At 41.8% G+C, this 16153-nt stretch overlaps 1 protein-coding gene and 1 long non-coding RNA gene across 2 annotated transcripts in view; one reads left to right on the top strand and one right to left on the bottom strand.

The window, feature by feature from the left end:
• The window catches only part of LOC131499552 (uncharacterized), a 113972-nt gene that overhangs the window by 94043 nt on the left and 3776 nt on the right, over positions 1-16153 (bottom strand). The window contains exon 2 of the long non-coding RNA XR_009255948.1: positions 6615-6666. This is a non-coding gene — a long non-coding RNA (uncharacterized LOC131499552). The remainder of the gene's footprint in view (positions 1-6614; positions 6667-16153) is intronic.
• On the top strand, positions 811-14435 carry CXCL17 (C-X-C motif chemokine ligand 17). Its single transcript, XM_058707632.1, has 4 exons — positions 811-1052; positions 9552-9632; positions 10248-10349; positions 13983-14435. Exons 1-4 carry the CDS (start codon positions 974-976, stop codon positions 14078-14080), a joined length of 360 nt encoding a protein of 119 aa, XP_058563615.1. The 5' UTR covers positions 811-973; the 3' UTR covers positions 14081-14435.

The following is a 16153-nucleotide window of genomic DNA, read 5'->3' as shown; positions in this document are numbered from 1 at the left end:
TCACCCAGCACTCAACCCCAGCCTCTCCTCTTTCTTTGAGCACATTTCCTAACGTCTCTGAAAGGAGTCAAGTTTAGTAAGTGCTGATGTTCCGTAACTAATGGTTACTCTAAGTAGTATTACTTTCTTCCCTCCTTGGGCTGTTTCCAAACAAGGTCTGGAGTCAAGAACCCCAAGGGCCTGGGCAAACACCCTTTAAGGGCTCCTTCCCTCCTGTGGTTCCCGTTTCTCAAACCCTCTTGGACCTGAAGCCCTGGGGATCTTCCACCAACACAGTTCCCTATACTTCAGGCTGCAACAACTAAGCCACAGCCACCTTCCTGATAACTTCAAGGAGGCCCAGTTTGACCACTGCCTCAGGGGCAATGTTTTGAGCAGGGGAGAAATAACCTCGCCTCTAGTCACCTCTACTTCCCACCTTACTTCTGTGGCCACAGACATGGGAGGGAATTGCAAACACAGTAAAGACAGACAACTTCTCGAGCAACACTACTGTTGTGTGTACTGTGCCAAGGCCGGAGGCCCGGGGGACAGAGGGGAAACAGACCATGTCATCCTCTTTTCTGGCAACCCTTAGTATTCGCTTTCCTGGCGGATAGTAAGCTAGAAAGCACTGCCGAAAGATATAAGGAAATTCAAAGAACAAAAAGACCTGGGGAAGAAATCATAACATACTAGGGGGTAGGGAGGCGGGAAGGAGGAGGGAAGGGAACCAGTATTGTGGCCAAGTTATCAGTCACCTTCTTGTGTTCTTAAGAATGCTTCATTTCTTTTGTTTGCCCAGTTTTTCCTCCCAGATTCCTGTAAACCTGTTACCTAACAAGGTCAGCGTCACTTAGGTGTTCTCACCCTCTAATGGGAACACTGGCCAGGGATTAAAGCCCAGACCGCCATCCTAAGAAGTCCGGGAGCCTCCAACTGGGAACCTTCCACACTTTCTTCAGGCGACCTTACAGCAGCACCAACAATCGCAATGAGAATTCTAATCTCTTCCCTCCTTCTGTTGCTGCCACTAATGCTGATGCCTATGGTCTCTAGCAGCCGAAATCCAGGTAATAAGATTAATTTTCTATAAAGGGGAAACGGGGGTGGGGTGGGGGGAATGTGGCAAAATAGAGAAGAAAACGTGGCCAAAAAACCCAAAACAAAACATGCATTAAAATGTAGCCCCTTCCAGGGGCACCTGGGTGGCTCAGTCAGTTAAGCACCCGACTTCGGCTCAGGTCATGATCTCACGGTTCGTGAGTTCGAGCCCCACATCAGGCTCTGTGCTAACAGCTCGGAGCCTGGAGCCTGCTTTGGATTCTGTGTCTCCCTCTCTATCTGCCCCTCCTCTGCTCACACTGTCTCCCTCTCTCTGTCTCTCAAAAATAATTAAACATTAAAAAAATTAAAAAAAAATGTAGCCCCTTCCAGCCATAGGGATTTGGGGCAAGTTAGCCTCCTCATCTACAAAAAGGAGAAAACTATACTTACATCCAAAGAGTGTTGTGATAGTGAAATGAGAGAGTGAGTATCAAAATGTCTGAACTGTAGCTAGCAAAATATATACATGTTGGCTCAATAAAGATTTGCTCCCTGGGACACCTGGGTGGCTCAGTTGGTTAAGCATCTGACTTTAGCTCAGGTCATGATCTCACGGCTCATGAGTTCAAGCCCCGCAATGGGCTCTGTGCTGACAGCTCAGAGCCTGGAGCCTGCTTTGGATTCGGTGTCTCCTCTCTGTCTCCCCCTCCCCCTCTCATGCTCTGTCTCTCTCTCTGTGTCAAAAATAAACATCAAAAAAAATTTTAATAAAAAATTAAAAAATAAACATAAAAAAATTAAAAGAGGGGTGTCTGAGTGACTCGGTTGGGCATCTGACTTCAGCTCAGGTCATGATCTCGCAGCTTGTGAGTTAGAGCCCCGCGTCAGGCTCTGTGCTGACAGCTCAGAGCCTGGAGCCTGCTTTCGATTCTGTGTCTCCCTCTCTCTCTGCCCCTCCCCTGCTCATGCTCTGTCTCTGTCTCTCTCTCTCTCTCAAAAAATAAACATTTTAAAAAATTAAAAGATTTGCTCCCTTGCCTTCTCCCTCTAATCCCTTTCCAGAAGAGCCAGTCTTGGTGATGGTGGAGTAAAGGTGTTGAAGGCAACTGTACATCTGAGGAAGAGAGAAGTCCTTGCTTATATTCTTTTACAGTGCACCAGATATGCCACCAACAATTTTTAACGCTATTTAATGATAAAGTAATAAACTAGAAAAATCATATTACCAGACAGCATTCACATTGGAAGTTTTAGCCATGCTAAGCTCATCTCTTGGGAAGCAGGTCTTAGGTTAAGAGCTCCAAATAGGCTCCAGCTTTCACTACATCTCAAGTGCCTAGCCCTTAGCAGAACAACTGTGCAGAAGAAAGCTCATCCCATATATGTTTCTACTCGAGAGAACCATCTCCCCAAAGGCTACTTTGAGAAAGATAGCTTTGCTGCATATTTATCATCAACTTGGTCCTTAAAATAAGAAGTTTACCTCAGTCCACCCCAATTTCAAACTTTCCCTCCCTTGTAGAGAGAGCTCTCTGGAAGGTGCTGGGCCCATAGCATTAGGGTCTAGACCACCAGTCTGGAAGGGAAGGCTTTTCCATCATTGCAACAGACACCAAGGTTAGAGTCCTCAGCCTTGATTCAAAGCTCTAACCACAATCTGCCTTTCCCAATCCACCCCTCCACTCACTAACAAGTGCTCTAGGCTCCACCTAAACTAGACTGTTGGCTGTTCCCTGAACAGCTCTTATGCCTTCCTACTAGTTTGGCTTTGTTCATACTCTCAGCTCAGAATCCACCTCCTCCTCACGGCCTCCCTGATTCCTCTCAAGACCAGATGGGAGCCCTCTGTCCTGTGAATGTGCCTAGCCTAAACTTGACTCTCTCTTTGCACTTGCCACATACCGTCTTATACTGAAGGTGTGGCCGTGCTTTTCCTACCTTCACCCCCCTGCCCTTCTAGACTGTAACCTCCTTGGTGGCACAATCTGGTATATTGTCTCCATATCCGTCACACTATCCAGCATAATATTTAGTAAATATTTGCTAAGTGAAAGAATAAAATGCTCATGGGGCACCTAGCTGTCTCGGTCAGAGGAGCATGCAACTCTTGATCTCGAGGTCATGAGCTTAAACCCCACGTTGGGTATAGAGATTACTTAAATAAAACATAAAAACAAAAAAAGAATAAAATGCTCAGGTTTCTAAGTTCAAAGTGTTGCCCTTCAAAGACTCTACACCTGGATTTGACAGCAGCTCTGTTGACATTTGGGGCTGGACAGCACTTTAGGGCAGGGTGTTATTTTGTGTTGTAGGGTGTAGAATGTATTCTGTGCATTGTAAGATGTTCGGGTAGCATCTGTGTGGCCTCTACCAACTATATGACAATAGCAGCCTCTTCACCTCTGTCCCCAATTAAGACAGCCAGAGTTAACTCCAGACATTGCCGATTGTCCCCTGGAGGGGAAAACCACTCCCCAGCTGAGAGTGCTGCTCTCAGCAATAGTTGCTCTATAGCAATAGTTCTCACACCTGGCTACGCGTTCAGACTTACCTGGACCTGTAAACTCAGCCTTGAAGCCCAGAGAACCTAGATCTGAATCCTGGCTCCACCACTTATTTTGAACCCTAGACAAGCTGCTTCACTTTTTGGAGCCTGTTTTATCATCTTAAAAGGAGTAAAATGCTACTTAGAATATATCATTGTTGTGAATATTATCTGTAATGTGTACCTAGCAAGGATTCAATAAATGGGCTGAGTAAAATTCCTACAGTAGCTCCTAAAGCACAATGGCAATGAATTTGGGGAAAGCTTGCTGTACCACCAGGTGGCGCTATTACAGACACATCCGGCTCAAATTCGTGTACCCCTGCCAAGGAGTTTGCAGCACCCAAGTCTGGCTAGAAGAAATGACACCCACCCCCTCCCACCTTCCCTGCCAAAAAAATTCTCAAAATAAAATCTGATCTTACTTTATCTCAAAATAACCACATACATGTGCAGTGTGTTTTTCACAGAAAGGGAGGAGAACAGATAAGAGTATATGAAAATGTTAGGAAACAAATCACTTATAATAATAGATTAATTACTCATAATATCATTATTAACTATAAAATTACCTACAATAATAGCCAAAATGTATTAAGCAATCCTATGTGGCAGGTAATATTTAAACACTTCACACACATTGCCTCATTGTGTCCTCACAGAAATCTAATATGTTTTTTAATTAATATTTCACTTTTCAGACTTAAAAAAAATAGATAAAAATAATCAGAGTTCCAATATATGCTTCATCCAGTTTTTTTCAAATAACATCTTACAACACCATAATATGATGATCAAAACCAGGAAATAAGCATTGATATAATACTATTAACTAATGCACTAATATATAGATTTTGCTAATCATCCAATTAATGTCTCTTTTTGGTCCAATCCAGGATGCTACACTAAGTAAAGTTATCACATCTCCTTTGATTTCCCCCAAACTACGGTAGTTTTTCAGCCTTCCTTGTCTTTCATGATTTTGACAGTTTTAAAGAGTACTGGTCAGTTATTTTGTAGAAAGTCCTTCAAGTTGGGTTTGCTTGATGTTTCTTCTTGATTAAATTCAGATTATGCATTTCTGGCAAGAATACCACAAAAGTAATGTGTGCCTTCTCCATGCATCACAGCAGACGGCCCGTAATACTGAATTCCCAACTACTGATGTTAATTTTGAACACTTGGTTAAGGTGGTGTCTGCCAGGTTTCTCTAGTGTAAAGTTACTGGTTTTCCCACTGTAATTAATAAGTATCTTGTGGAGAGATACTTTAAGACTATGCAAAATAGCCTGTTTCTTCTCATCATACTTTTGCCCATTAATTTTTAAAATCCATTGAGGATTCCCACCCACCTTCAACAAGTGTTAGTATGGTATTAGCCAAATGATGATTTCCTATTTCCATCATTCCTTCCACATTTATTAACTGGAATTCTACTATAAGAAAAAGCTGCTCCAGGCACCTGGGTGGCTCAGTTGAGCGTCCGACTCTTGGTCTCAGCTCGGGGCTCGATCCCCATGTACCGTAAGATTCTCTCCCTGCTTGAGATTCTGTCCCTCTCTCTCTCTCAAAATAAATAAACTTAAAAAAAAAAAAAAAAAGCTGTTCCTTCTCTCCCACTTATTTATTGAATTTTTAATTGATTTTTTAATGTTTATATATTTTTGAGAGACAGTGGGGGAGGGGCGAGAGAGAGGGAGACAGAGGATCCAAAGTGGGCTCTGTGCTGACAGCTGAGAGCCCAATGCAAGGCTCGAACTCACTAACCATGAGATCATGACATGAGCCAAGTCAGAGGCTTAACTGACTGAGCCACCCAGGCACCCCTTGAATTATTTATTTATATGAGTAAAGACTCATGGACATTTATGGATTATAACCCATTGCCACCATTATTTATTGTGTTGTTCATATTGTCTCAAAATTGACCATTGAGACCTCCTTCAAACAGGCTTCTGTGTCTTTTTGACATATCATTTTTTAGCAGTTCTGGACTTTCTGATACCGCAAGATGTTCCAGGCATATCTTGTACTTCCCTGGCCCGCCTTGGAATCAGCCATTTCTCCAAGGAGCCCTGGTTCCTTTCATTGGAGAATGGTCCTCACAAACCATGAGTACTGAAGTATTGCCCATGGCTACTAGGTGCGAGTGCTTCTAGGCCCTCTAGTGGACAAAGCTAGGAAACAGATGCATGCATACACACACAAATGGACTATTATTAATCCCGTTTTACAAATTAGGTAAATGGGACATAGGAGTTATGCAATTTATCCAAAATAATAAAGCTAATATGTAGTGGAACTGGGAAGTCAAAATAATGACAGATCTACCACAAGTCCTAACAAGTGTAAGTAACTTCTTTTCACATACAGGTCACCAGAAAACAACAAACCTAACATTCTAGCATAGACACTCTCTTTGGGACTGAGTGATAGAAGTCCACAATAATAACCACCACAATAATCGTCATATACTGAACACCTACTTGGGCACTGGGCATCGGGCACCACTAGTAGCTCATTTATTCCTAACTCTGCAAGATGGATACTATGATCCTCATTTTACAAGCCAGAGAACCAAAGATCAAAGAAGCTAAGTGACAGAGAAAGTTGTTGATCCCAGATCATGTAAAATTGATGCTTATTCAACTATATCAGTATTTCCCAAAATTGATTTTAGGTAGGGCATAAATTAGCTTTTACTTTAATAGTTACATGTTTATGTTAATGCATGTTAGAAAAAAATCTACATATGTACCAAACCCATAACCTCACAGATAATACTGCATAGGATGAAGCTGTTTTGTAAATTAAATGTACTTAAAGAAAAAGTATGAGGCAAATAATAGTAGAGGTGGTACAAGCTACAGCAAAAATTATAAAGATGATCCAGAAATGTCTGAGGTTTGGGAGACATAATACTATAGTAACATGCAGCTTCATTTTAAGTCACACCGTGGAATTAGGATTCTAAAGGCTGCAGAAAGAACAACAGACTAAGAAACTTGGACCTGGGTTTTAGCTTCAGATGTATCCCCATTACCTTTGTGAACTTGGGCATTCCATTTGTTCTCTCTGGACCTCAGTTTTCTCATCTGAAAAAAAAAAAAAAAAGGCAGACAGTGATTTAGTTAATTCATGAAACCCTTTTAAAAGCAACTTAGTAATAATATCAGGCAACATAAAACTGTTCTTAACTCTTGACCCAGTAATTCCACTTTGGGAAATCTTGCCCAAGACAATAATCTAACATTTGGAAAACAGTAACAAACAGAAAGAATTTATCAATATCCAAAAATAAACAATCTGAATATTCAGCAATGGACAAACAGTTAAATAATTTGGAGCACACACACTTGTTGGGAATGTTATGCAGTCATTAAAAATCTCTGTTATGGGGGTCCCTGGGTGGCTCAGTTGGTTAAGCATCCGACTTGGGCTCAGGTCATGATCTCACAGTTCATGGGTTCGAGCCCCGCATTGGGCTCTGTGGTGACAGCTGGGAGCCTGGAACCTGCTTCGGATTCTGTGTCTCCCTCTCTCTGTTCCTCCCCTGCTCTCACTCTCTCTCTCTCTCTCTCTCTCTCAAAAATAAATAAACATTAAAAAAAAATTTTTAATGTCTGTTTTGGGGGTGCCTGGATGGCTCAATCAGTGGAGCACGTGACTCCTGATCTCGGGGTCACGAGTTCGAGCCCCACGTTGGGTGTAGAGACTACTTTCTTAAAAAGTGAATAAAAATGTCCATTATGGAGATGACATAGCAACATGCTTATAAGATGAACCAAAAAAAAAAAAAAAGTGTTCACATACTATGGTTATCACTGTATAAAGAAACTCATATGTAGGAAACACACCAAAATACACTCAGATGATAAAAGTAAAGATTTCTTTATTTGTACCTTCCAAATCATCTCTAAAATAGGTATATTACATTTAGGGTAGAAAAACTTCTCAATAAAGGGATCCAACTAAATAATCTCTAAAATTCCTTCTGACTCTAATATTCTGTGGCTTTCCTCTGCAACTACAAGTAAAGGTCACATGAGAGTAAAATATTAGAAAAGTTTAGATGGCAGGGGCTATGTTTGCTTGTTTAAATTATTTTAACGGCACTCAAAACAGAACATGAGAACATTTGAAAACGAGCACTTGGGGAAATGATGCAACACCTTCCATCTGTGTGGCAGAAAGGGCACAAGTCTGGGAAAGAGACCTGGATTGAACCAGATGATCTCTGAGGGGCCTCTCTAGACAACTTGTTCATTCACTCATTAACAAACATTTACCAAGTGCCTACCATCTGTCAGCTGTATGTAGCTGAATGACTACTGAGCCACTGGTTCAGAGTCTGGTGTCGGAGAAAGATTTTTAGTTTGCCAGGGCAACCATAACAAAATGGCACAGAATGGGTGGCTGAAACAACAGAAATTTATTTCCTCACGGTTCTGGAGACCAGAAGTCCAAGATCAAGACGTCAACAAGTTTAGTTTCTTCTGAGGCCTTTCTTCTTGCTCACAGACGGCCACCCTCTTGCTATACCCTCACGTGATCTTTCCTCTGTGCACATATATCTCTGGTGTCTCTTTGCCCAAGTCTCTTCTTCTTGTCAGGACTCGAGTCAGACTGAATTATGTCCCATCCTAATGACCTCATTTTAACTCAATCATCTCTAAAGACCCTATCTTCAAATACAGTCATACTGAGGTACGTACCAGGGGTTAGGGCTTCAACATGAATTGGGTGGGGGTGTGTGGACACGATTCAGTCCACAACAGATTTCAAACAACAAACTATATTGTATAACTGTGCATTAAGAGAGCTGCATTCAGATACGATGGGGAACCATGGGAAGGCATAATTAATTCTTACAGGAAATATCAGAAACTACTGTACAGACAAGCATCATCCGGGCCCAGTTCTAGCTCCAGAATCTCAAGTCTACAATCCACCATCCTTGATAGTCATAAAAATATTTTAAGTATCACAAAATTGGAATAAGACAGCATCAGGTGATAAGACAAACTTGACCAGAGGCCAAAAGAGTAATGGATTTGTTCCAGGGGCACAAAGGTAAATACCATCCTCTTATAGCTGAACTGGGATTATGGATTCAAATACAGGGAACTTAAAGGTCAGGTGAAGATCCCAACTAGTTTATATAATAATCTGCTCTTTGTTCTCATTCCTTAAGTCATGAGAATTTTAATGCATGTTGGGGTGGGGAGTATATTGTCAGGTCTTGATTAAACGCCCACCTTTTGTCCTTTTTTCCATCCAGAAGCCATTCTTTTCCCACCTACCTCCAGCTAAGCTTTCCAGATTTTATTTTATTTTTTTTTAATTTTTTTTAACGTTTATTTATTTTTGAGACAGAGAGAGACAGAGCATGAACAGGGGAGGGGCAGAGAGAGAGAGAGGAAGACACAGAATCTGAAACAGGCTCCAGGCTCTGAGCTGTCAGCACAGAGCCCGACGCGGGGCTCGAGCTCACGGACCGTGAGATCATGACCTGAGCCGAAGTCGGACACTTAACCAACCAAGCCACCCAGGCACCCCGCTTTCCAGATTTTAAACCTCATTTCCTTATCCATTTAAAATAGTCGTCTGTCGGGGCGCCTGGGTGGCGCAGTCGGTTAAGCGTCCGACTTCAGCCAGGTCACGATCTCGCGGTCCGTGAGTTCGAGCCCCGCGTCAGGCTCTGGGCCGATGGCTCGGAGCCTGGAGCCTGTTTCTGATTCTGTGTCTCCCTCTCTCTCTGCCCCTCCCCCGTTCATGCTCTGTCTCTCTCTGTCCCAAAAATAAATAAAAAACGAAAAAAAAAATAAAAAAAAATAAAATAGTCGTCTGTCGAAGTACCCTAGGATCCCTGACTAAAAAGGAAGGGAAAAACTCCACTAGGTAGCACAATGCTGGGGGAGCATTTCTGTTGGCCCCTTCCCTTTCCAGTGCCTGGAAGTGACCAGTTTCCTTCCACCAGGGGTCGCCAGAGGCCATCGGGACCAACGCCAGACTCCTAGGAGGTGGCTCCAAGAAGGCAGCCAAGAATGTGAGTGCAAAGGTCAGTATCAACAATAGCAGTACACAAGTCACAATCCAGCTCTCCCCTGAGTCCCCCTGACGCCAATGCAGATATCTTCTAGGATGACTTCACCCACTGCCCTCCTCACCAGCCCACCGCATGCAGCACCAACTCTTGTCTTCTTGAGTCTCAGGCAAGAGCTGAACCCCCAACGTTCAGGGGGAGCTGGCTGAATCTCTGGCTGCCACTTCCCCCTTACACTTTTCCCCAAGAACCCAGGGCTGCCTTCCAAAAATGTCCTGGATCTTGTTTTCAACCTTGTTATATTCATAAATAAGACTGAAATTAGGCAAAATGCTTGGCCAAGGCAGACACCTAGATCTTTTCTTCACTTTTTGGTCTCCTTAATGATATCCTGATGCCTCCTCCAAACCTGCCATCAAATTCTTGCCAATACAGGTCAGGCGAAACAAGTCAGAAATCCTGGTGTTCACGTAAACGGGTATCTCTACTGTTCTGTGTTGACTCTTTTCCCTGCCCCCACTGCAGTGTGATAAACTGGAAGGCAAGAAAGATGGCAAGTAAAGCCCTGCCCTACTCCCTACTCTGAAACACATTAATCTTCCCGTCTAAGCAGCAACCCTGTTATTTCAGACTGGTTCCTGAGAGCTCCTAAAAGAAAACTCATGACAGTGCCCAGGCTGCCAAAGAAGCAGTGTCCCTGTGACCATTTCAAGGGCAGTGTGAAGAAAACCAGTAAGTTTCAAAAGAATGACCTTCCTTAAACGAGGGTCACTGTGGAATCAACTAGAGCCGAAGCAGGGGTTGAGAACAGACAAGAGAAGTGAAATGAAGACCAAGATAATCACACCTCTCAGTCCTTTCTACTCAATGTCAACTCGTGGGGAAATAGAAAGAGGAAGGAAAGCAGGATACAATTTTCCTAATACTAGAAAGTTTCAAACAAATTCTTACATTTTGGAAGCCCACTGCCTATCAAAGTGGAAGGAGATGGGGCTATTGGAGACCTGGCCATTGATCATTGATCTCTGAAGATGACACCAGTGTCAGTGCCAAACAGAACTTGATTCCTCCCTTGAGCAGTTTTTAAATGTCATATTAAAAGTAAATTAGCAAATTAAACTGATTAGTATTATGATATTATTAAGAATGAGAGAAATCAGCATCCTTATCACTGCAGGTAGAAGTAAAATACAACTTGGTAGTATCTATCAAAAATTGAAATGTGTGTACCTTTTAACCCAGTAATCTCACTTCAAGAAATCTCCAGCATAGAATACTAGCATGGATACTCAAAGATATACACACAATATTAATTAGAGCAGTTTTTGTATTGACAAACTGATGGAAATAAAAATATTCATCAAAAGAAAACTGGGCAATTCAGTAGTTGTCAAAAATAATGAGTTAAATTGTTATGTGTTGATCAGAAAGATAACCACAATATATATAAAGTGAAAAAGAGATATTCCCTACTTCACATGCTTCACGAAAATGTTTTAAGTACATTAAAGATATAAATTTGAGTAGCAAATTTACAAGGGAATATGAGAGAATATATTCATGATCTTGGGGTATGAAAGGATAGGACATAAAAGAAAGGATTAATAAATCTGATTTCACTGAAATTAAGAAATTCTGGTCATCAAAAGAATGAAATGACAATCTAAAAGTAGACAGTGTCTGCAGCATATAAAACTGACAAAGGGATTAATATGCAGAATATATAAAGAATTCTGACAGACCAAGGAAAGGAAGTCAGGCAACACTACAGAAAAATAGGCAAAATATTTGAATAGGCATTTCAGAGACAGGGAAATCTGGTAATTGGAAAAATGCAAATTAAAACCAAACAGATGTCACTATACATCACCAGATTGGCAAAAATTTTAAAGTCCTACAATACCAAGTATTGGCAAAGAGTAGGACAGAGAAATTCTCATATCCTGCTAATGGGAATAATTAATTGATAAATCACTTTGAAAAAGTGCTGGCAGTTATCTACTAAAGTTTAAGTTCTTTGACCAAGAAATTCCACTCCTAGGTATATGCTCAAAAGGAATGTACTCTTTTTTTTTCAATTTTTTTTTTTACATTTATTTATTTTTGAGAGACAGAAAGAGAGCACAAGTGGGGGAGGGGCAGAGAGAGAATGAGACACAGAATCCAACAGGCTCCAGGCTCTGAGCGGTCAGCACAGAGCCCGATGTGGGGCTCGAACCCACAAACTGTGAGATCATGACCTGAGCCGAAGTCAGATACTTAACCGACTGAGCCACCCAGGCGCCCCAAAAGGAATGTATTCTTATATACACCAGGATATATGTACAAGAATTTCATAGTAGCATTGCTCATAACTACCCCAAACCAAAAACTAACCAATGGGGGCGTCTGGGTGGCTCAGTTGGTTAAGCTTCCAACTCTTGATCTGAGCTCAGGTCTTGATCTCAAGGTTTTGAGTTCAATCCCGCGTTGGGCGCCACACTGGGTGTGAAGCCTACTTAAAAAAAAAAAAGAAAGAAACTGACCAACAAATAAATGGTGGTATATTCAAATATCATATATCAGTGAAAATGAACACATAACAATGTAAATGAATCTTACAAATACAACATTGAGTGAAAATTTTTTTAAAAAGACACAAGACTTCAACTCAGGTCATGATCTCATGATTCGTGGGTTCAAGCCCCGCGTCAGGCTCTGTGCTGACAGCTCAGAGCCTGGAGCCTGCTTCAGATTCTGTGTCTCCCTCTCTTTCTGCCCCTCCCCTGCTCACACTCTGTCTCTCTCTGTCTCTCAAAAATAAATTTTTTAAAAATGTTTAAAAAAATAGGCAAAATTTAGGGGCGCCTGGGTGGCGCAGTCGGTTAAGCGTCCGACTTCAGCCAGGTCACGATCTCACGGTCCGTGAGTTCGAGCCCCGCGTCAGGCTCTGGGCCGATGGCTCGGAGCCTGGAGCCTGTTTCCGATTCTGTGTCTCCCTCTCTCTCTGCCCCTCCCCCGTTCATGCTCTGTCTCTCTCTGTCCCAAAAATAAATTAAAAATGTTGAAAAAAAAAAAAAAAAAAAAAAAAAAAAAAAAAAAAAAAAAAAAAAAAAAAAAATAGGCAAAATTCAACTGAATTATTTAGGAATACATAATTAGGTAGTAAAACAAAAAAGAAAGTAAGTGTTTACTATAAAAGTCAGGATTACCTCTGTGAGGGGGAAAAGGAGGATAGAGATCAGAAAAGGAGGGGTATTGCTGGCAATATTCTATTTCTACTCTATTTCTTAGGCCTAGATAGCAGTTTCATGGATATCTGCTTTAGAACTATTAATTAAACTGCACATATGGGGCACCTGGGTAGCTCAGTTGGTTAAGCGTCTGACTCTCGACTTGGGCTCAGGTCATGATCTCACACCATTCATGGGTTCGAGCCCCACGTCAGGCTTACACTAATAGCATGGAGCCTTCTTGGGATTCTGTCTCCCACTCTCTCTGCCCCTCCCATACTTGCTCTCTCTCTCTCAAAATAAATAAAAATTTTAAAAAAAGAAAAATCAAAGAAATTTTAAACAATAAACTGCACATGTAAGTTTTTATGGATTTGTATTGATGTGTATATATAATATTTTGCAATAACATATGATTTGTTAAAGGTGCAGAGCAAAGCAATATGTATAGCCTAATCTCATTTTTGGGTTTTTCTCATTTGTTTGGTTTTTGTTTTGTTTTAATGTTTTATTTATTTTTGAGAGAGAGAGAGCCCGCACATGCATGAGAGAGAGAGAGAGAGAGAGAGAGAGGGAAACAGAGAATCCCAAGTAGTCTCGGCATGGTCAGCACAGAGCCAGACAAGGGGCTTAACATACTGAGCCACCCAGGAGCCCCTCCTTTTTGTTTTTTAAAGTAAACTACTATGTTTACATACAAAAAGATATGGAAGGCTATACAGCCAACTATTAACAATAGTTAGTTCTGGGGAATGGGGAGTGAAGGATATATATTTTTTATTTTCAATTTTAAATTTTTTTAATTTTAATGTTTTCCATTGGATTAGTATCACTTTTATATCATTTAAAAATCTTTCATAAAAATTAAATTTTTAAGGGGCGCTTGGGTGGCTCAGTCGGTTAAGCATTCAGCTTAGGCTCAGGTCATGATCTCACAGTTCGTGAGTTCAAGCCCCACATCAGGCTCGGTGCTGACAACTCAGAACCTGGAGCCTGTTTCAGACTCTGTGTCTCCCTCTCTCTCTGTCCCTTCCCCACTCATGCTCTGTCTCTCTCTCTCTCTCTCTCTCAAAATTAAACAAACAAAAAATTTTTTGAGAAAAAAATTAAAAATTTTAAATGTTTTTAACATTAGTCTTTATTTTAACCCTAGGGCACCAAAGGCACCACAGGAAACCAAACAAGCACTCCAGAGCCTGCCAGCAATTTCTCACGCGATGTCAGCTGGAAAGCTTTGCTCTGCCTTTATAGGAGCCCTGAGGGCCCACTCTCCCAATGCAACCGTCTCAGTCCAGAAGGCAATGAGTGCACCTAGACGATGTTCTCCCACTTGCAGCTCCGCCTCCTTGTCCCCACTCGTGTTTTCACAAAGTATTTTCCCCAAGATTACTGTTCTCTCTAGTGCCCTCTTCTCTTCTTAGTCTTTTCCTGTGCCCTACCGATCCCCCCCCCCCAGCCCCGCCCAACGCACACCCATTCCCTGGGCTTAACCTTAATTACCTGAAAGAAACCTGGAAACCTCAGTTTCTTAGCTGGTCCCAAATGACCCTAAACATAACCAGGCAAGTAGCAAACAGAAGCCAATAAATATTTTTAAATGCAATAAGTCAAATCATTTCTTTCAAATGAGGTCTGGCAGCTCATTCAATCCCCCATTTTAGCCTGTCTACTGCAAACTCTACCCAGATTCTACACACACTTCTCCCCACCACCAGTCTTACTCTCTTCCTCTCCACTGCCCAACTTTTTATTCTTTCATTCATTCAACAAACCTTTTTGGGGTAAGAGCTAGGTGGGGCCAAGAAAGCAGGTATAGCAGGGCACCTGGGTGACTCTGTCAGCTAAGGGTCCGATTCTTGATTTCAGCTCAGGTCATGATCTCACAGTTCATGAGTTTAAGCCTCACGTCGGGCTCTGCGCTGACAGTGTGGAGCCTGCTTGGGATTCTGTGTCTCCCTCCCTCTCTGCCCCTCCCCTGCTCGCTCTCTAGCTCTCTCTCAAATATAAATAAACACTTTAAAAAAAGGCAGGATCTACTACAAAGCTGCAATCATCAAGACAGCATGGTATTGGCACAAAAACATACACATAGACCAATGAAATAGAATAGAAACCCCAGAACTAGACCCACAAAAGTATGGCCAACTAATCTTTGACAAAGCAGGAAAGAATATCCAATGGAAAAAAGACAGTCTCTTTAACAAATGGTGCTGGGAGAACTGGACAGCAACATGCAGAAGGCTGAAACTAGACCACTTTGTCACACCATTCACAAAAATAAACTCAAAATGGATAAAGGACCTGAATGTGAGACAGGAAACCATCAAAACCCTAGAGGAGAAAACAGGAAAAGACCTCTCTGACCTCAGCCATAGCAATTTCTTACTTGACACATCCCCAAAGGCAAGGGAATTAAAAGCAAAAATGAACTATTGGGACCTCATGCAGATAAAAACCTGCACAGCAAAGGAAACAATCAACAAAACTAAAAGGCAACCAACGGAATGGGAAAAGATATTTGCAAATGACATATCGGACAAAGGGCTAGTATACAAAATCTATAAAGAGCTCACCAAACTCCACACCCAAAGAACAAATAATCCAGTGAAGAAATGGGCAGAAAACATGAATAGACAATTCTCTAAAGAAGACATCCAGATGGCCAACAGGCACATGAAAAGATGCTCAACATCGCTCCTCATCAGGGAAATACAAATCAAAACCACACTCAGATATCACCTCACGCCAGTCAGAGTGGCCAAAATGAACAGATCAGGAGACTATAGATGCTGGAGAAGATGTGGAGAAACGGGAACCCTCTTGCACTGTTGGTAGGAATGCAAACTGGTGCAGCCGCTCTGGAAAACAGTGTGGAGGTTCCTCAAAAAATTAAAAATAGACCTACCCTATGACCCAGCGGTAGCACTGCTAGGAATTTACCCAAGGGATACAGCAGTACTGATGCATAGGGGCACTTGTACCTCAATGTTTATAGCAGCACTCTCAACAATAGCCAAATTATGGAAAGAGCCTAAATGTCCATCAACTGATGAATGGATAAAGAAATTGTGGTTTATATACACAATGGAGTACTACGTGGCAATGAGAAAGAATGAAATATGACCCTTTGTAGCAACGTGGATGGAACTGGAGAGTGTGATGCTAAGTGAAATAAGCCATACAGAGAAAGACAGATACCATATGGTTTCACTCTTATGTGGCTCCTGAGAAACTTAGCAGAAACCCATGGGGGAGGGGAAGAAAAAAAAAAAAAAAGAGGTTAGAGTGGGATAGAGCCAAAGCATAAGAGACTCTTAAAAACAG

This window comes from Neofelis nebulosa, chromosome 17, assembly GCF_028018385.1.
Source record: "Neofelis nebulosa isolate mNeoNeb1 chromosome 17, mNeoNeb1.pri, whole genome shotgun sequence".
Classification (NCBI taxonomy): domain Eukaryota; kingdom Metazoa; phylum Chordata; class Mammalia; order Carnivora; family Felidae; genus Neofelis; species Neofelis nebulosa.
The sequence above is the reverse complement of the archived record's forward strand: the minus strand, read 5'-3'. Positions and strand labels throughout refer to the sequence as shown.

Bases quoted from the DNA above. Each gene is read 5' to 3' on its own strand.
- CXCL17 (XM_058707632.1), top strand. From the start codon at position 974: ATGAGAATTCTAATCTCTTCCCTCCTTCTGTTGCTGCCACTAATGCTG. The intron at 9,633-10,247 runs GTCAGTATCAAC...CTGTTATTTCAG, and splicing joins CCAAGAATGTGAGTGCAAAG to ACTGGTTCCTGAGAGCTCCT. The intron at 10,350-13,982 runs GTAAGTTTCAAA...TTTTAACCCTAG, and splicing joins GGGCAGTGTGAAGAAAACCA to GGCACCAAAGGCACCACAGG.